Raw genomic sequence first — 21734 nt, forward strand, 5'->3', positions numbered from 1 at the left:
ATCAGTGGTAGCCTCCAAGGACCATATGTAGTGCCCATAAGCCTGTTCAAAATATAGCACATCCCTCCAGGGAGCTGCATTTAAAATGCAATTTTATTCAGTTGATCTTCCTTTTTAATCATACATGTAGTTAAATAGAATTAAAAATGACAAAAGCATTAAAAATATTAAAATTACGTAAAATTAAGGTGAGCTTGGACTCTTGTAGTTCAAAGGTCAGGACAGGCAGCCTTTCGTATGACAGTACAGACGAAGTAGTTTTCAGTTTCAAAAAGGTTGATGATCCCTGTATTACAGTATTACAGTTATTACAGAAAAAAAATAATACATATAAATTTGATTTTGGTTTGATTTTGTTCATGTTTATAGTAAACAAAATAGTTGACAAACAATCATGACTAACTGGCTTATTTTTCATCATGTTTGAGAGGAATCATCGCATAATGACTGTAGAAGGCGCTGTGTCTTCTGTAGCCTCCAAGGTGTTTCCTCTGGAATTTTTCACCATATAGTTGATTGCCAATAAACAAAACGAAGAAGAAAAAAAAGCAAATAATTTACCATCAAATGCTGAGGTGTGAAGGTTTTCAGGATGTGAAGAAAAAAAAACACAGCAATACTGTGTCTCTTTTTGCTGTTGATTTTAATTTCTTTTAGAAATAAAAATGAAATCCAGCCATAGAAATGTCTGCTCATCGGGTTTTGATCAACATAATGGTAGCTAATATTTGATTTAAATATTTATTATTTTCAAATATATTGTGTATTTCAAAACAAATCAAATAACTCCTTTGCCATGCACAGAGCACGGCATTCAAATTGTTAGCACTTATTTTGTCAATAAAGATGTTCTAAATTGCTGATATGAACACTTAAGGAAAAAAAGACTGTTGGAATCTTGGATTTGCCACTTGTCACAAAATGGTATCACATTAAGCGTTATCAGCAATCTGAGCTAAAAATGTCTGAATTTTGTTCTTTCCCAATCTGTGGCAACATGGTCACTGAAAGAGGTTGTGTGAAGGACTTAATGAGATAAAGTGCAATAAGTAAATAAAATAAAATTCCTGCTGCGACGAAGAGTTTTATATAGGAGGCAGCCATATTGGATTTTGAAGTTAGGATTGGTGAGAAACCCCTGGCTTTCCGGTTAGAATTTCTATTAATTTTTCCAACTTGAAGCTTTGAAATCTCAACTTCGGAATACAAAAGGTACATATAATTAAACTGCATGCTTCAACCATAAATTGTAATAATAATAATAATAATAATAATAATAATAATAATAATAATAATAATAATAATAATAATAATAATAATAATCTTTTAACTGAACAATGCAATTAGATGATAATGTCTTTTCTCTGTTGTTCGTTTCATCAAACAACACAATAATAAAAAAAGAAAGTCCACATCCTATTTTCCTGTTTTAAATGTCTGTCAGGATGTTGATGCCTTTATAACTGTATTCACTGCATTGAACTTGAAAGGCAAGAACTGCTGCTTTAGACTAAATACAGAGTTTCAATGATAAAATCTTGACTCACAATGGCCCTAAACAGATTCGACAGTGCAGTAATTTTCAAACTGGGCAGAAAACAACATCTTACCAGAACTAACACAACATTTCCACCAACAGCGCCTGGATAACGGGGTTAAACTGCCAAACATAATCAGAAACAAATCAGAACCATCGGCGTGCTTTCAGAATAAATTAAACCTTCTCAAAAACGTGATCAATCGGAAGGAACTACGTTGCATCAGATTACATGAACATTTCAGCAACCAAATGAAATTTAACAAACAACAAAACTACAACAAATCTTTTCTACAAATCCACCCGGGGCCCTTCGTTCCGGTGTTTTGTTTTGAAAGTCAAGGCGGAAGTGCAAAGTTCAGCTTGATCCGTGCTGCCTGTGTCCAAAGAGCGTCACTGGCTGCTTTATTATCATGGCTCGGTTTAAATATCGGTGCGGCTTGTTCTTTCCTTGCTGAAGCAAACTGCGTGCCCGCGTCTGTTTTCAAATGTTAGGCATTTTATGAGAGGAATAAACGTAAATTTGTAATTGCAAGCGCTGCTCGTTGCCAACAAACCACTGATCGACTGCCTCACGATAATTTGGGATTATAATGGTCATCAAGGTTTACATCGCTTCCTCAAGTGGCTCCATCGCGGTGAGTGTTTGCAAACGTGCCACGAAACTTGGCTGACGGGTGATTAAAGATACACGCTTTTTGCAAATCTGAAAACCTCTTGTTGTCGCTTGTGATGAATTATGTAACCGGTAACGTGCGCCTGTTCGTGGCCAACTAGTGAAAGTAACACAACTCTAACAGGTGAGACGGTCTCTCATTATTGTTATCATTATTATTATTAAAAGGCGTGCCATTTAAGCTTATAACAAGTCATATTACATTTGTACAAATTTCCGATGTAAAATTAACAAATAATAAATTAGAGAATTGATTATCACTAGGATGACGTCAAAAGCGGCAATGTGTAACGCTTTAAGATTGTGTGTAAATGTATTGGATATCCGTATTTCCTCAATATTTTCTTTGTTTCTAAATCTTAAACACGTTTTCATATTAAACAAAAATGGAGAAAAACAATTTCCAAGTGGTGATTTTGTCTAATGAAAAAAAAACAAAAAAAACACTTGCCCCTATACTTGCCACACTTTTCTATCAGCCCTGTCAAAATCAAGAAGCCAATTAAATAAAACGTGGTTGATTAAGAGATCTCAAAAAAGCGACACGATTTAATTGCTTTGATCAAAAAGACAAAAACAAAAAAAAATCTTTGCAAATCTCAGAGAGATCTTTTCCACAAATACAACAACGAAAAGAAAAATGGTCCAGGAGGTCAAAGAACAACCTTCCCAAGCCCTCTAAGTATCACTCACTTCAGTTAAGGTCAGTGTTCATAGTTTAAAGGGAACATATCATGCAAAATCTACTTTTTTAGCCCTTATTCATTTCCTTATGTATTTGAAGTCTCTAGGATAGCAGAAATTTGAATTTAGTCTGGCAGGTGTTATGTAAATATCTTTATACTCTTTTTGGGTCATATTTTTCAAGAGGGGAGGTGGAGGGGGTAGGTTGTGAAGATTTAAAGAGACAGCACCAAAACAAGTTGCTCTCAGATGCAGCTATGAGCTGGGGAGAAAAGGGGGAATGTGTTGGTAACAAGGAATTCAGACCAAAGCATTGCAGTTCTACTTTAATGCAACAATTACCAAAAAAAATAAATAAATAAATAAATAAATAAATAAATAAATAAATAAATATATATATATATATATATATATATATATATATATATATATATATATATATATGTATATATGTGTGTGTGTATGTGTGTGTGTGTGTGTGTGTGTATGTAGAGAAATGGCATCCAAGGAAGAGTTCCAAGGCAACAATCTAAGCTAACCAAAAAGAACAAAGGTACTTGTACCAAAAAAAACAACAACAAAAAAACATCTTGTTGATCCCCAGTAGTTTTGGAAAAAGTGTGGACTGACGAGACAAAAAAAATATATATATATATTTTAATACAGTGGTCTGTTAACATTACATCATACTGGAAATGAAACATGATGGTGGTTGTTTGATGGACTGGGGTGTGGATGGCTTCTTGTGACCATATTTTCTGTTCTTGAACACAAAATCCTGATTGACAATGTCCGGCAATCTTGAGTTATGCTTAAACACAATTGTACAAATCACACCTGCAAACCCACCTCTAATTGGCTAAGAAAGAATAAATGTTTTGGAGTGACCTATTCAAAGTTCCGATTTAAATTGGATTTAGATGCTATGGCATGACTTGAAACAAGCTGTTCATGCTCTAAAACACTCCAACATGGCTGAATTTCTAGTCTGGGCTTGATGGTGGACAAACCAGCTATTAAGGGGGCAACTGCATTTTCATAAAAGCCCATGTTGGTTTGAATATTTATTTATTTTTTCCAAGTAAATTAAATTGTTATCTGAAAAGTGCTTTTTGTTTTTGCTCAGGATATATTTGTCTGACATAAAAAATAGTTTAGTGATCTGTTCTAAGCTAATGGGACAAAAAAGTAAAGACAGTGGAAATCTATAGAGGAGCAAATAATGTCAGTGCACAGAAAAAAAAAAAAAAAAAAAAAAAGATTTAATATCCTGCTTTTTAAAAACTGGTAAATTTTTTCTTTTTATATGCATCATAGCAATGGATGGCACCAAATTAACGGAAAAACACCTCACTGGTGTAGCAATTTATGTAGCAATAAACATCATTTTGGTTCTTATTGAAAACCTGCAAAAAAAAAAGTAGAATTAATAAATTAATAATTAATTAATAATGATGTTTCCCTTATTTTCCCTTTCTTTTATATTCACCAGTAACCTTATTCCGGTGTCTGATTGCCCACCTCTGATCCGTAAAAGCTTATCACTGCTTAACCTCTGCAAGATGTTCTTTTCAATCCTTTTGTTTCTGCGTGTAATTCTATCAGAAACCAGCAGTATCTACTACTAGCAGGAACTGAAATACTCTAACCGATTCATATGGCTACCTACTCTGAATGCTGCACGAATACCATAAGCTTTCTAACATTTTCCTCTAAAAGCTACTTGAACGTTTTCATCGTTGAATGTTGTGGATCTAGACTTGGAGATGAGTATAAAAAAATATAACAATTTGATTTACTCGCTTCATTGTTTTGGGATGCCTTATATTTTGCAATGGATAAAGCAACGAGGTGTCAGATGCAGCTCTTGTCTTGCAGCGACTTGGCAAACAACCAACGCGCGATTTCAAGCGAAGGCCAAGCTTATACGAGTGTTAGCAGAAAAATCATCAAACAACACTCCTGCGCGAATGCTTAAAGCGTTAGGTAATGGTACAGATGAGTAATGTATTTATTTTATCGTGCGCAACCCCTAAAAATGGGCCTCTACAATCTGTGAATGTTTACAGAAGAGTTATTTTTAATCCTATCACCCATACATTCAAGGCACAGTGAGTCTCTCTTTTTCTTTCTTGCACCCACAAAGCGCTCTAGCGTATACTCAAATAACTCACATTTGGGTCAGCTAATACGAGGCAGAGTTCATGTGAGTGTTATCTGATCCGAAGGCTTCTGATTTGAAGTTACTGAATAATGAAACACTGAGGATAGGTCGCTCAGCTGGTGTGAAGCGGGGGGGGGGGGGAGAGATCTGGAAAACAGCTGAATACAAAATCACAGTTGTGTATTAAAGGAAACAGGCAAGCACAAAGCAAATGGGTTGTAAAAGGGCCAAAGTTTGACCCCCTCCTGTGAAGCATAGTCAGTTTATAACACAAGCAGATTAGTGGGGCGGAAATGATCAGCAGAGAATGGAAGAGATGCAAATCAGGTTAATCTCCGCTCTTCACCACACTACTACTGTTGAGTCCAATCAAAATTTCAATTTGTTGGTATGAATAAAGGTTTTATGATTAGGCAGAAATTATTTGCATAATCTTGTCTAATAAATAGAGACATGTTATGTTAAGATAAATTTGTCTACCATGGATCTGAATGTATTGTCCAGTTAAGGATGTAGGCGGAGAAAACATTGAATTTCTTCTTTTTTATTGGCGAAATATATCAGTCATATTTGTGCTGAAGATTAATCGGATGTTAGATGTTTTTTTTTCCTACTACTTTTCATTTAAGCATAGTGTGAAGTGCCTTTCTAAAGTATTTATACTTTTTTGAACTTTTTAGTTTTTTTCACACATTACAGTCAACCGGTGTGTTATTTAATCTCAGTATAAATGCTAATTAACAAAGAGCATAATGAAAACTAAGAAACGTACCAGACTGGTCAGCAATAAATTTGTGGAAAAGTTTGAAATCGGTTAAGGTCATAAAAACAATATCCCAAGCTTTGAACATTTAACAGAGCAATGGCACAGCTATAAACTATCGAGACCCCACTGTCCTGCTAAACAGGCTGGGGAAAGAGAGCACTAAGCATTGCCACTCTGGATGAGCAGCAGAGATACACAGCTCAGGTGGGATAATCTGCTGAACGGACAACTATTAGTTAAGTAGTCTGTAGTTTTGGCCTCTTCAGAAGAGTGGCAAGAAAAAAATAAAAGAAAGCCAGTGTCCTGTTTTTATTTTGCCACAAGCCATAGTAAAATGTAGAAGAATGGTCAGATAAGATCAATATTGAACTTCGAATCATGCAGCCAAAGCTATAGTGGAATGACTTAGATCAAAGTACATGTAGATTTTTGTGTGGCCAAGTCACAGCCCAGAAGTAAATTCAGCTGGGAATCTTTGGCGGTCTTTGAAAATTGCTGTTCACAGATAATAATCTCAATCCAGTCTTACTGAACACGAGCAAGTTCAAGGGGCATGAATGCTTTTTCCAGGGTACTGTGATTTACTGGTGTTCTTCTTTTACCAGTGTTCTGTTTTTCTTATCTTGCTGTCAGTGAGTAAAATATTACGTTTCTTTAATCACTGAGTCATTGTGTATATAACCTCTTAAACTGTACCTTTTGCTAATATATATTTTATGAGCACCAACAAATCATCAAAAGCTTATTCATCCACTCAACCTATTACTGATACTAATGAGGAGGACTTTTTCCATGCAATATTCAGAGCCTTCCTGCATGTTGCTTCATCAGACCTTATTATTTATGCACTGCGCTCTTTGACACTGGTTCTGTATGGAGCGCTAACCTTTGGCCGTGTAAACTCCATTGGTCCATATAAAGCTATTTTGTTCTTTCTACCAAACAAAGAGAACCTTTAAGAGATAATGGATTATTTGCAGTTGCGTCTGGGTGTGTCTATAACTAACCCCGTACAGAACAATCCCTCATTGTCTTTAAGCAAGAACAAAAGCCCCAGTGTGGAATAACGTGCTTGAATTCCCATTCATGCACATCGCCACACGTATGCACTGATTTGATATTTCATCTTCAGCAATTACAGTCATCTGAATTTGTCTCAAATGGTATAGCTACACTTGATCAGATTTAGTCACGCAAACCTTTTGGGCCTTTGTACTCCAATGTGCCGTATAGCATAACTAATTTCACTTGTTCTTTAAAGTAGAGTTGGTCATGTTAAAAATTAAGGACTCCCATTTGTCTGTTTTATGGACGAAAACAAATCAAACCCTGACCTTAAATTTACTAAAACACACAAAAACAGATTCCGACATTTAAAGGAGCACTATGTAAGTTCCAGAGTTCTTGCACACGTTTGCCCCCCTCTGGTGACAAGTTGAAATGACACTAGCGTTGTGCATGGGAGAAGAGGAAAAGCATCTGCCGCTGCAACTGCACAGGTCTTTTTTTAGAGGTGTAATACTTTCTAAAGTAAGAAAGTTATAAATGTTGAAGTTAACCCAAGGAATTTGGCCCGAATCACCCTCTTATAAACTGACTAATGGAGGCAACTGAGGGAAATGGAGGATAACTAATTTTACATGTCGGGCAATTGTAAAGGCATGTATGGGAATGAAAATAAATAATGTTTAACTTCAAAACTTGGGCCATGCAAATTTAATGAACTATGGTGAGCAAAGTTAACATGGAAGAGTTTTGTGTTAAAGAACAAGTATATCCTAATATTCAGCAGTTTGTAGAACCACGTTCGCAGTAATTGTTTTCTGCGTGACTTTGTCCGTTTCTCATAACACATTTTGGGTGGAAAATTGCCTATTCTTTTTATTTTCCAAAGTTGCTTAAATTTATTCATGTTTGCATTTCTTTTTAGCTCTCTCAAGCTCCTGCCACAGTCCTTTAGTCAGATTAATATATGTACCTTGAGTGAAACTTTGCACCATGTAGATACTTTCATTTTTCACCCATTCTCTTTCAGAGATCGCGCCTGTGATTGGGATCATTTTGCTGCTGATGACCCAGTTTGGGCCGAGCTTTAGCTGTCAGACAGATGGTCTTACTTTACAACCCAGAACTCTCTACTGTAACGACAAGTTCATTGTCTCCTTAATGATTGACAGGGTGCCTATTTCTTGTAGCTGCAAAACAAGCCCAAATATGAACTGCTTTATCACCATGCTTAGAACTTGGTAAGAGGTGTTTGTCCTTATATGCAACTTTTTTTTTTTCTTCGTTTTTTTTTTCTTTTGGCCAAACATGGTGCTTTGAATTCAGGCCAAGCAACTCTCTCTACTTTGGTTTCGTCTGTCCAAAGGACATTGTTCCAGATGTTTTATGATTCATTCAGATGCAACTTTGCATGTTTCTATTGGGAATCATTTTAAACGAGGCAAGGCAACTTTTCAGTAAGAAGACCATTCAGAGTGCTGTACACGAACAACAACAAAAAAGGAGCATTACAGAGGGAAAACATTACAGATGAAAGCACATTGCGTTGGAACAGTGCCAGCTGGTCAGATACATTAGAAGACAAGTTGGACGACAAACTTCAACATTAACGTTTATAGGCAACTCTAAAGAAGCCCTACATATTCACTATTTATGTAATTGCACTGTCCTGAAAATGTGCCATGCAAGCTGAGACCGTTTGGTACAGTTCTTGTTTTATTTTTTTCAGCGTTTTTTTTCTCAGAGAATTGCCTGGCCTGACTTTAGGTGAATTTAGCGGGAGGTCCACCACTGGGATGATAGGCTGCTGACTTAAATGTATTCTTCGCTATCGAACACTCCTTCTCACTGTAAAATAATGGACTTTAAGTGTTTGGAAATGACCGTATAAAGCATTAACAGATGCTAGGGAAGCAATACTTGCTTCTTTGAGGACATTGCTTATGTCTGTGTCCTTTGGCATTGTGGTAACTCTTGCTTTTAGAGAGGGGAACACTTGCCATTATAGGGTAAACATATGCACTTGGTCTTCTACATTCTCTTCTAAATCATATTTGAGCATTTTATTAGTTTTTCACACACATCTTTATGTAATAAATAAGAATTATTATGCATTTGTATTTATATAACTAAGACCTTTTCAAGTTATTTTAAAATCCAATAAAGACCGGACGATTTTTGTTACGACCTGACATCCAAAACCCAGGAATTGTAAATGGGTTATTCTCATTACCATGACTGTACATAAAACATGTACAAACCAGACTAAAAAGTCACTCCCTGCTTTATTGATCGAGTCCCAGCCTGTGGCCACTTGTCGCATGTCTTCCCCCTCTCGCTCAGCCCCATTTCCTGTCAGCTCACTGTCAAATAAATTCCACTAGTAAGAAAACGTATTCAAAAAATACAGCAAAAGCTTGGCAAGGTACCAGGAATGCATGTAAGTATAAAGCAGCACATCTACAAAGCAAGAAAGACCAACTCAGGCAGTAACAAATTTAAAATGATAGTTGTCTGTGCCTTTTATGTGATAGATGTTTGAAGTGTGGGAGGTTTCCTTCCTTCTATATATATCTTTGGATGTTTCTTTCCCACAAAGTTAACAAATGCTGTCATGCACCCAGAGATGTGCACAGTCTCTCCCAGAGGTCAGAACTATAGGGAGCAGCTGTATCCACTCCACATCCCAGCTGTTTCTTCGTACTGCAACCAAATTCCTGTTGCATAGGCTCCTCCGGATCTTTCAGCAGGCTTTTAAAACTGTGCGCCACTCAGTTCTGTGGATCAGACTGATCGCTCTGTACCATAGAGTTATGGCTGAAGCACAGAAACAGTGCGGCATTTCGGCTTTTACATTAACTTAAACCTCTTTAGCTCGTTCTAGTAAAGGTACCAATGCACAATAGGAATATATTAATGCCAAGCTACAAGCATTTTAGCTGTCAGATTTGAAAGCTAAGCTTTCCTATAAATTAATAATGGTTCTTAATGTTCCCATTGCGAATTAAGTCTATATGCATTTTAAATGTAGACGCCAATACATGTTTATGTGAGAAGAGTAAACCCCCAGTTGTCTGCGAGGCATAATCTTGTCTATCTTTTCAGTGTTTTATGTGGTTTATGAGAGTATAAAACAGTTTCTTTTAATAGACTGGTCTTGATGTAACTAAGTACTAAGACTTTATTTTTATGTATTCCTATTAAAGTGCATGATTCCGCTTCTCTCTTCCTCTCCAGGTAAAGAAGCATCAGCAGGCTGTTGTGGGTTTTCTGGAGGCGAATCGAATTAACTTCCAGGAAGTCGACATTACCATGCTGGAGGAGCAGAGGCTCTGGATGTACCGCAACATCCCCAAGGAAAAGAAACCAGAGAAAGGCAATCCACTTCCTCCACAGATCTTCAACGAGGATCACTACTGTGGTGTACGCTTAATATCTCTTTCTATTCTGTTTTTGGTCATTGCTGGATCTGGCAGTTCTGCAAACGTTCAAGTTTTTGAAAACTAAAATTTAAACATTTAGTATCTGTTGGATAAAATTGTTGTTTTTTGGCTGCTAAGTTCATATGAGCTTTTATTCAGTGCATTTTAATGGGAAATATCAAAACAGGAATAAAATGCAAAATACTCATTTCAACTCTACTTTACATAGACTGATTTATTTTAAAAAGTAAATATTTCTAGTTACCAACAGCTACTGTACAGCTGTGCATCCATGTAATTCTGTAAAAGTTTAAAACTGTCAACATTTAAAAATGTTTTCCTTATTTACCATGTCCAGACCTGTTCCATAAAGTTAGATTTAGTCCCTTGTTGAAAATTGGGATATACAGTCCTGTGATAAAGTGTTCCAGACTGCCCTCTGCCCCCCCCTTCCAGATTTCGTCTGTTTTTTTGGTCAAACTTAAGTGTTTCAAATTATTTAACAAATGTCTATATTAGATAATACTCACCTGACTTATTACAACAACTGTTTACAAACGCCATCATTTGTAAACAACTGTTTACAAATGATGGCGTAATTCTTTAAAAGAAAAAAGCTAACCGAACCAACCTGGCTTCTAATCCTAATAATTGTGCCACCATTGGTGGCTACACCAGACATGAAGCCTTTGTGTTAGTAATGAGTCTTTAGGCTCACCACTGAGGAATTATAGCCCACTCTTTGCACCACTCTTCTGTACCTCCTTGTAGAGTCATTGATGTGCTTTTGGAGTAATCTTGATCGACTGGCTTCTCCCAGGAAGGAAGTATTCGCTCAAAGTTTGGGTTGCTGGCACCTAAGCAAGGCCACAAAGGCAATTCTAGTGACGCAAAACGCACAATTTTGGCGATTAAAGCGAAGCCAGGGCGACACAAATCCTGCGAGGGACGCAAAGCAACAGTTGTTGCAGTTGAAAAAGCTGAAGTTTTGTATCTTGTAGCGCCGCTACAACCAGAACTAGATGTGGCTGTGACATGGGGTGAAGGACTGCAGCAGAGACAAAGCTGTTTTCGTTTAATGTGGAATAAAAGCTGATAATAGCGGTCTGCGGTCGGCCTGAGTTGTATGACTCAACCAATTATTACGAGTCCAGCTTCACTAGATAGCCCCATTGTACTGCTGTATTTCTGGTTTGTCACCCGCTGTGCAATTGCTGTCACTGGCGATAATTTCAGGCGAGTGACGGCAATCAAAAGTGGCTACATCATTATGGCACCACTCGCATTTGATGTGAACGCACCTTTTTAGAAATTACTTTGTAAACCTTAAATAAATGTTACTTTTTTGGGACTTTTAGCCACCAGAGAGGTTATATATAAAGTATTCATGAAATCTGCAGGTCAGCTAATAATAAGGCTTGTGTTTGGTTTGTAAAATTGAGTTCAGTTTAAGAAAAAGGTTTAATCGCACCTAATTCTCAATTTGGGGTTGGGGGGGGGGGATTACTTTTCACATAGGGTCCGGTCATTTTGGATATTTTCCCCTTGAATAAGGAAATCATTTGAAACCTGATTTTTGTATTTACTCAGTACTCTGAAAGAACAGTAATCTTAGGCTTCAATGCACAACAATGATCTACCAAAAATAAGGTATCCATGAGAAGTTCTCCTATTCCACTGATTTTCACAATAAAGGGAGGAGGAAGACGGGAGAAATGTTGTCTGAGAGGAGTAGCTTGAAGACCTAACAAATCGGCACTCCACACAGAGATTTAAACGTCTCTCACCATCTTGCAAGCCCTTATAAGTCACACCAGAGACAAATTACTTCTTGGAAAACATTTTAACCTTTAGAATTCCAATTTGTTTCATCAGTCCGATTTTGAAATTTTTGCACATGGACATCAGCACTTGCCGTTATGTGAACAAATGTTTTTACCAGACTACTATATTACAGTAATACTTTATTATGCAACGTTGGCAATGGTGGCTATGAACGGAAATAGCGGAAACTCTCACTTCTCTATGTCAAGGTTTTGTTTACCGATGAACTCAGGACGCACACACGGGACTAAAAGTTTGAGTCTTTATTGAAGGAAGTATGCTGGGTGGTGAGTGATGAAGACCGCAGGTTCAGGACTGCAGAAGGTCAGGGATGAATGTGATGGCAGGAGCTGACGGCCTGGAGTGAGAGAGAGTCACGACTGTCCAGGCAGCAGGGAAAGCTTAGTACTGCTCGGCTAGCAGGCCCCGTAGCCACAACAGGTTAGCAGTTCGTTGGAGAACTGGTACAGAGCTGAGCTTCTCCAGGGCGGCTAGTCAGGTTAGCAGAACTTAGGAGACACCAGAGCACAGAGCAGAGCCTTTCCAGGATGGCTAGTCCAGTTAGCAGTTCTCTGGAGACACCAGGACACAGAGCAGAACCTCTCCGGGCACAAACAGCAAAGTAAGAATCTATAGAAAACTGGCAGGACTAACCTTAACAAGAAAAACAAATCTTCCAAGGCAAACCGGGGACTGGCATGGAGAGGTGTGGAATGATGACGGCCCAGTGCTGAACTGAAGGCAGAGGCAGGTTTAAATAGAACACTTCACAGGTGGAAACAGGGTCTGGCTAATTGACTGGTAAATGATTATCAGGTGTGACTGACTGCTGAGGAGGTGAAGTGAAAATTGACAGAAAATAACTGATGACTGAAAACTAACAATAAATAAAGTCAAACCTAACCCAAAAGAGATGAAAAAATGAAAATAACAGAAAAACAAAGCCAAACCAAAACTCAACCATGACACTCTACACATAAGCAGTGTTTTACTCATGAGGCTGTAGCTGTGCTACAGTAATGTAGCTGTCAAAGGCTACATTCATACTGCAGGGAAATGCGACCGAAATCCGATCTTTTTACCCATATGCAACCCATATCCACCTTTTTCTTGGCAGTGTGCACGCCTCGATTCTGATTTTATTTTTTACCCCCCCCCCCCCCCCCCCCCCCAAAAAAAAAATCTGATTTGTGCCACTTCCATATGTGGTATTAATTCGGATATGTATTGGATATTTTTCAAACAGTCATCTTTCACGTTTTCTGAACAAAACTTTATTGAAGACATTAGAAACAATTATATTCACCATTACTTCCATAAACAGTGCACTGTTGTGTAACATCTCCTTCTGTTGTCTGCACACATGGGTCTCTTTGCGGTCTTGAACCGTTCAGACAGAAGTATGATGGCAGTCATATTTAATAGCAGGCGACCACAAAAATATCAGATTCAGCAAAAAAACTGGAATTGAGCATCAAGACCTGCAGCGTGAACATAGCCAAAATGTCATTCTCATATTCTATCAGCCTGTCAACAATTAGGTTGACCTGAAATTATCATAGGTAAACAGGAGTATTTAAAAAATATTTTTTATCTAACATGACATGATCTGTGGATGTCATTTTTTTTGCTTAGAGGTTGCAAAAAATGTAAAAACCAAAATAAACAAAAAAACACAGTGATAATAGCACATTTTCTTACTTTAAGAAGTCCTGTGAGCTCCCCCTAGGGGTTATTCATCAAAGCTGTGGCCAAAACTCTGTCCCTCTGGCTTATTTCTCCCCTTTAAACCAAGAGTATGTTTGCCTTATATACTACCTGGAGCAAAATGCTTCACGCAGTGAGATTGTTTTTCGTAAAGTCCACCCTGTTCACAAATCTGTCCTTTTCTGCAATGCTGACAAGGGGCCACATGTATACATTAAGCATTATTGTCATAAAAATATTTTTTCATCACTGTTTTCTGTTAAGATCAACAGTTCAGGTTGTTGCATGGTAGTACCAGTCTGTTTTTTACATAATCTACAAAGACTTTTTTTTTTTTTTTAAAAAGCCCATGTCAGAAACATGGGTTGTAAAATGACTTGCGTGCTTTGATAAAACAATGGCTATGTTTTGCCCTTTAAGTTATATCGTGTCAGTTTATTTCCTCATCTCAGATTGCACGCCACTCTGTAATCCCCTCGTAATCCAGTTTCATTGATGGGGCAGATTATCTGCTCTGCCTGCCATTGCTCTCTCGCTGGCTGAGGTAATCCAGCAATACTCTGGCGAACCCTGTGTAGTAAAATATAATAACGAGGAAAGCGTGAGGGTGTCCTTGCTAAGAACTGAACGTCTTTCAAAGATTTGGAAAGAGAAATTAACATTTCACTAAATACCAACGTTTTGTCCTCCTACCCTCTCAGGACTATGAAGATTTCTTCCAGTCAAAGGAGAACAACACTGTGTTTGCATTCCTTGGCCTCAGTTCTCCACCCAGCATGACAGTAAGTTTATATTTATACGCCATGAAACGCACGGCTCTCTGTGGTGTTCAGTAAATCAGTTAGTATGGATAGCGATCTACTTCTTCAAATGGTGAACACTCTTATTCCCAACACTGCTTGATCAGCAGCTCTTGTTTCCACCATTTTTAGGTGAAAGTGACTCGTATCCTGCTGGTATTTCATAGACATCAGCTTTTTTTTTTTATTTTCGTGCGAGGGGTGGGTGTGGCTAGTACAAATACCCACAATCCACAAGTCATGAAGATCTCCGTTTTTCTTTTTTTTTTAGCTTGATTCATATTTATGTTCAATATTTTCTAACGATTTTTCATGAAGTTCCGGCATCAGCCAAGAGGAAGATAACTTAAGATATAGATGACAAGCACCATGTGCCATTAGATAAATCACAGTGGCGATTCAAGCGGTAAAGATCACGTGTTTATCCATGATTCACATTTTACATCTGAGCAATACACCAGTGTTTTTAATTTTCATGGTTTCAGTGTGGTTCTGTTTTGTTTCTGTCCTCAATAGTAATAAAACCTTGTATGTATGGGAGCAAGTTTGGGATTTTCCATTTTTGATGGTTTTTTTTTTTGTTTTTTTTTTATGTTGCAGGATTCGATGTCCTAGAACAAGCTACTTTCCACTCGCCACAACTTCCTGCATTGCATCACCTCCTTTCTCGTGACAACTTCACAGTTTTGCCAAAAAACAAACAAAAAAAAACCCCAGCCCTAGTGGATGCTGCCTCTCTGTCACCGTCACCGCATCTCCGAGAAGGGTCAGACCCAGCAGCTACAGAGATCAAATCATGAAGGACCGACGTTGTTTGGGCTCCGACTCTGTTTTGTCGCGTTGCTTACCACGCTGCGCAGCAAACAATGCTTGTAGCACGCATTTCTGCAAATTTAAGAGCCGTCTAGTGGCTTTCGAATGGGTTACAGGATCAGGTGCAGCACAGTTTCTGTTTACACTTTTGTTTGAATGAGTGTGCATATTTTGCTGTAAGCGTCTGCATCAGTCAGCAGCTGCTAATGAAGGTTGGTTGGCTGAAGGAGAAACCTAATGTAGCCTAAAACAAGTCAGGAGTTTACCAGAGTGCCTGACGTTGTCTGATTTGGGACCAAAATGCTGAGACTATTAAAAATCGTACAAGTTTTAAAGGTTTTCTAAATGTCGTAAATCATTTGTAGCCACATTTATTCAGTTAAATAAAGCCATTTTAATATTGAATTTATTTTCTTTTGCATCTAATCGGTCCAGTGGCAGGATTTAAACTTGCCGGCCGATCTCTGCACATGTTTTGACCTTCCAGTGATGTTTTTTTTTTTCGTTGGACTGTTCAGTTCTATTGAGGCTGCATTTTGCTACTGACAGACAAACAAAGGCTGTATGGATCATGTTAATTCTCGGATTAGGTGCTCCAGTTGTTTTGACAGCTTGTGTTTCCCTCCTCCCCACACCCCCAAATGTCAAAGTAAACACTCCTATGTGTGGACAGACTGCAATCTTTGTGCTATACATGTCATGAAATATGAGTCCAAGTTTCCTTGTCTTGTGTTTTATCCATGTTTACTCTCAAGAACGTTTTTTTCCATATCTCTTTTTTAAGAAATTGTTATGGTATGATATTCACACCATGTTGACACACGGCAGGCATTTTGTCCTAAGTGTAATGTCATTGTGTGCAAATTGGTATCTTATTTTCACAAATCAAACATGTAGCAGTCGTGGCAAATATTTGGTGCAAAGGTGTTCCCAATTTTGCTGATTTTTTTCTTCTTTCTCGTTGTATCATGAGACGACGTCGTTGAAAACCCTTGTTAACTGTGAACAACAGGTCTGCTGTACCACAAAGTGTACTTTATATTGCACTGCTCTTTCTGTTTTTCTTTTTTTTTTATTTTGGCTTGTGTTTCTGCTTGTAACAAGCTTGTAAGAATTGTGCTCAGTCACACATTACTGTTAGGTAAGGTTATTTTGCATGAATGCAGATTACATTATCTCTAAATGCATTGCATCCCTTTGCTCTCTTGGTGCATTTTATTATTACATATATTTGACATTTGAACATATTTTGATTCAATAGCAGCAAGAAGCAAAACTGTCAGAAAAAAATAGACTGATAACTAATCAAACGATGTTCAAAGGCATAACATATTAAGCTGAGTTTGAAAAAAGGAGATCAGCACACCATGGGAAAACCTGAATGCAGCTCAGTGTGTAGTTTTACAGAGAGAACACCAGAGTGTACATTACCTCACAAAAGTGTTACATTGTCACATTAAAACCACAAATGTCTGTGTATCCTGTTATGAGACAGACCAACAAAAATCTTAAACATAAGCAATAATCTGAAAGTGTCACTCATACACTCTTCAGCCCCCTAAGTCAAAACTTTTTAGGATTAACTTTTGCCAAAATTACAGCTGCAAGCTTAGTGCAGCCGTCTACCAGTTTTGCACATCGAAATGCTGATTAGGGTTAGATGAGTTAAGGCTGCCATCTAGCTGGAAGGTGAAACTCCACCCGTCTCCATTTTGCTCCTCTTTCTTCCATCATATAATTGAATTTACCCCCATCAGTTCAGCTTCCTTATCCCTGCTGAAGAAAACCATCCCTGTACTACGCTGGTACCACCACCGTTCTTCCACATGGGGTTGAAGTGTTCATGGCGATGTACAGTGTTTTTTTCCCCCACCACACATAAAACACACAAGAGTCTGTGAAATATGTTGAACTGTGTGTGTGTGTTACATGACAGAAGGTAAAAAGGTAATATCTGCTTCTGCAAAGCACTTTGACACCAGGTTTTGGGGCTGACGTTGAGCTGGTAATCTGTCTGGTGATCAAGTTCCCCTTTGGTAGATGAGAGGTGTAGTTTGCACATGGCAAGAGTAACCAGAGGCAGGAAATATGGTGGAATAAGATGAGTCTGTTACAGTAAAGTTTTAGAATCAAAAAAGGTTTATGCCTGACGTTAAAAAAAAAAAATACGTAAGTCCACTTGTAAGAAAGAGCTGTCTAAATGTTTGGAGCTTGGATGTAGTTGGGTCTTTCCAGGGGTTCTCCAGTCAAATATAAATAATACAAGTTAGTTAATGACTGAGAAACATTGTTATGAGATTTCAAGATGTTTCCGGTCATTTCAACCTTTGATTAGGAATGAGGATGCACCCTATTTGGATAATTGGAGCAGAAGCGAGGGCCGGTTGTGGTAAAAAAAAAAAAAAAAAAAAGAAGAAGAAAAGTTTAATGGTTTTAAATTGTGGCAACAACACTCCAATTTCTAAGAAGCCAGGTTCTGCGTCTGCTGCTCTCTTCTGTGTAAAGTTGGTGGAAGTAACCATGGAGCATCTAGCAGCTTATAGCTTATACTCAGAGGCCTTTTATCTGGAATTACACAGACATTTTCAGGAAACTTTTAGTGAAAACATTTTAGGACAGTTTGAATAAACAACTCTAGTAGCGCAGCCTTGAGAATGTTTTCCATCCCTCTTGGAAATATGAACTAAATAGTTCAGTTAGTGCAGGGTTTGTGTGGATCTTTTTTCTGCTGTTTCGTAAGCTCCACAGTGGATTTTTTTCCTTGTCTTTTTGGACTATCAAAATTACACCCGAATTGCTCATTTAAATAAAAATTGCCCTATCACATTTCTTTCTTTTATATTTCCGTAAGGGGATATTGGCTAAACAAATTACAGCCTATGTTGAGCACATTAGCAAATAAGCCAAATGACAAAACAATTGTTTTCAGTTGTTTTATGTATCCGGAAATGAAAATCACAGTTTGGTCTTTAGCAGGCTCCACAGTGAATCTAACGCTAAATGTACAAAACATACTTTGGATTCCGAACCGTCGCTATCACTCAAAATTGAAGCCCGAATGGAAAACCTGTGGGAGGAAAACTAAACCCACTGCACGATCCAACAGCTCATAGTAGAAACTTTACCAGCAGAAACATCAGTAATTGTTGTATGAGGAGGAAGTTAAGCTTCCTGTTTAGTCCAATGTTGCTTCATTGAGGTTTGCAGATATTCCATTTCTTTTTTTTCTTTTTTTTGCAAAGATGATTAGGTTGTACTTCAGCATTTCAGTCAAGTTTGGACCTAGACTTGAACTGGGCCCTGGCAACAACTTTGTAGAAACTGCTGCTTAAATGCTGTTGCTCCCACTGAGGGTGATAATTTATTTAATCCTGTTGATGAGCCGCTCCTAGCTGCTTCTTTGCTTCTTAAATCCTGTACAACACATTTTTTAACATCAAGAGTGTGGAACTGTGGAAGTTTAGTGTTTTTGTTCACTTAAGGTTAGATATAAATCATTTTACAACCTACGGCACAGCCAAACATTTTTATTAGGACATGGTGCAAAAAAAAAAAAAAAAAAAAAACTATAGAAGAGGAAAAAAGTGTCCTTTTTGCTTCATTGTGTCCATGTTTGTTAGTGTCTTTCATTAGTATAACACGCTGTGTAAATTTTTAAATCAACTCAAAATTATTATATTGAAATTTTAAAGATCTGAGACAAAAAAGATAAATTAAATGAATTCAGGGCTTTCAGTTATGTGTTGCAACTTGATTGGGTGTGTGCAAAGTTTTAGTCCTAGTTCCCTATTCTGAATAAATCCTCAAAATAAATTTGGTAAAAACAAAATCACACAAACATGATTAATCCTTTGTTGGATTGCACAGCCAACAGACTCTGGCCTTTGCTTGAAAGAGTCAGTTCTTTCCTTTAATTTGCTTTACATCAGTCATCCTGTTTGTAACATGATTCCTCTGTTTTTCAGGCAGAGAGTGCCTCTTTGCACAAGACGTGGTGTAACGTCATTTCCCACCATGGGCTGATTTGTATCTCAGTCTGCAATGATTTACCAGAACATCAATATGTGCTTAACCTGTTTTTTCTTTCCAAACACCACTCTGCATTTTTGTCAACAAGAGAGAAAAGTAGCAGAATGCTGGAAAGGCCACATAGTTCATTAAATCTAGTATTGTTGTGACATGTTTCAAGTAGTTCATAGCCTGTGCAAATTTTTTTATATCCTGTAAACAACATTTGTTAGTCGCCTAAAGGTCTTCAGCGTCAACATGCTATTTGGTCAAGCACCAAACAGCTCAGCTGAAAAATGAGCTTTAATGGCTTGTAGGGTTTAAGAAGTAAGCCTTTTCAGTATTTACCAAAAAAGCTAATATTTTTCCATTTTTATTGTAGTAGCATGATCTCACACTGGATTTTTTTTTTTTTTTTTTTTTTTTTTTAGAAAACATCCAAAATGCAATATTAGTAAATTTACTGGGTAGGAAGAACAGTCCCTCATTAAGAAACATGTAATTCCTTTGAACAAAGTCACTTATTTTACTACACCTGTTTGCACAATCAGTTCATTTCAAATTCAAAAATACTTCAATAATCTCAAAGTGAAGTTAAATGTTGTTTTAACTCATGCCACGCCCCCCTCCAGATTTTGTCTGTTTTTTGGTCACCCTTAAGTGTTTCAAATTTTTTAACAAATGTCTATATTAGATAATACTAACCTGATTTATTACAAAAGTCTGTTTTCAAATGATGGCGTAATTCTTTAAAAGAAAAAAGCTAACCGAACCAACCTGGCTTCTAATCCTAATAATTGTGCCACCATTAGTGGCTACACCAGACATCAAGCCTTTGTGTTAGCAAGGAGTCTTTAGCATCACCACTGAGGAATTTTAGCCCACTCTTTGCACCACTCTTCTGTACCTCCTTGTAGAGTCATTGATGTGCTTTTGGAGTAATCTTTATCGACTGGCTTCTCCCAGGAAGGTTCTTCACTGCTACGTGTTTTCATCTGTTGGTATTGGCTCTAAGTTTGGGTTGCTGGCACCTAAGCGAGGCCCCAGAGGCAATTCTAGTGACGCAAAACGCACAATTTTGGCGATTAAAGCGAAGCCAGGGCGACACAAATCCTGCGAGGGACGCAAAGCAACAGTTGTTGCAGTTGAAAAAGCTGAAGTTTTGTATCTTGTAGCGCCGCTACAACCAGAACTGGATGTGGCTGTGACATGGGGTGAAGGACTGCAGCAGAGACGAAGCTGTTTTCGTTTAACATGGACAAAAAGCTGATAATAGCGGTCTGCGGTCGGCCTGAGTTGTATGACTCAACCAATTATTACGAGTCCAGCTTCACTAGATAGCCCCATTGTACTGCTGTATTTCTGGTTTGTCACCCACTGTGCAATTGCTGTCACTGGCGATAATTTCAGGCGAGTGACAGCAATCAAAAGTGGCTACAACATTGTGGTGCCATTCGCATTCGATGTGAACGCACCTTTTAGAAATTACTTTGTAAACCTTAAACAAATGTTACTTTTTTGGGATTTTTAGCCACCAGAGAGGTTATATGTAAAGTATTCATGAAATCTGCAGGTCAGATAATAATAAGGCTTGTGTTTGGTTTGTAAAATTGAGTTCAGTTTAAAAAAGAAAAGGGTTTAATCGCACCTAATTCTCAATTTGGGGTTGGGGGGGGGGGGGATTACTTTTCACATAGGGTCCGGTCATTTTGGATATTTTCCCCTTGAATAAGGAAATCATCATTTGAAACCTGATTTTTGTATTTACTCAGTACTCTGAAAGAACAGTAATCTTAGGCTTCAATGCACAACATAATGATCTACCAAAAATAAGGTATCCATGAGAAGTTCTCCTATTCCACTGTGATTTTCATAATAAAGTGAGGAGGAAGACGGGAGAAATGTTGTCTGAGAGGAGTAGCTTGAAGACCTAACAAATCGGCACCCCACACAGAGATTTAAATGTTTCTCACCATCTTGCAAGCCCTTATCTGCGACTTATAAGTCACACCAGAGACAAATTACTTCTTGGAAAATATTTTAACCTTTAGAATTCCAATTTTTGTCACATCAGTCCGATTTAGAAATATTTGAAAGTTTTAACTCATGCAGATTCTTTCGACGAGTTGTTGACGATGCTGATTGCTGTAAGCAGCAAAGCTCACCTGTAGCGGTCTGTCTTACACAGGTACTGAAGAGGCCTCTGGCTGAAGACCTTCTATTGTACGACAGTCCGATGAAGAGGATGCTCGTGGGTTGTTCGTCATGTTTTTTATTTTATGACGACATTTCTTTTGCACAATCATCTCTAGAGGGTCTAGAGGAGGG

General features: G+C 37.8%; 1 protein-coding gene across 1 annotated transcript; it reads left to right on the forward strand.

Annotated features, from left to right (window-relative positions):
• The first annotated feature begins 1890 nt into the window (after positions 1-1890).
• sh3bgrl2 (SH3 domain binding glutamate-rich protein like 2) lies at positions 1891-15276 on the forward strand. The gene is made up of 4 exons (XM_012880695.3): positions 1891-2175; positions 10070-10255; positions 14487-14567; positions 15186-15276. Exons 1-4 carry the CDS (start codon positions 2131-2133, stop codon positions 15198-15200), a joined length of 327 nt encoding a protein of 108 aa, XP_012736149.1. The 5' UTR covers positions 1891-2130; the 3' UTR covers positions 15201-15276.
• Positions 15277-21734: the final 6458 nt, after the last annotated feature.

Source organism: Fundulus heteroclitus, chromosome 15, assembly GCF_011125445.2.
Source record: "Fundulus heteroclitus isolate FHET01 chromosome 15, MU-UCD_Fhet_4.1, whole genome shotgun sequence".
NCBI classification, from domain to species: domain Eukaryota; kingdom Metazoa; phylum Chordata; class Actinopteri; order Cyprinodontiformes; family Fundulidae; genus Fundulus; species Fundulus heteroclitus.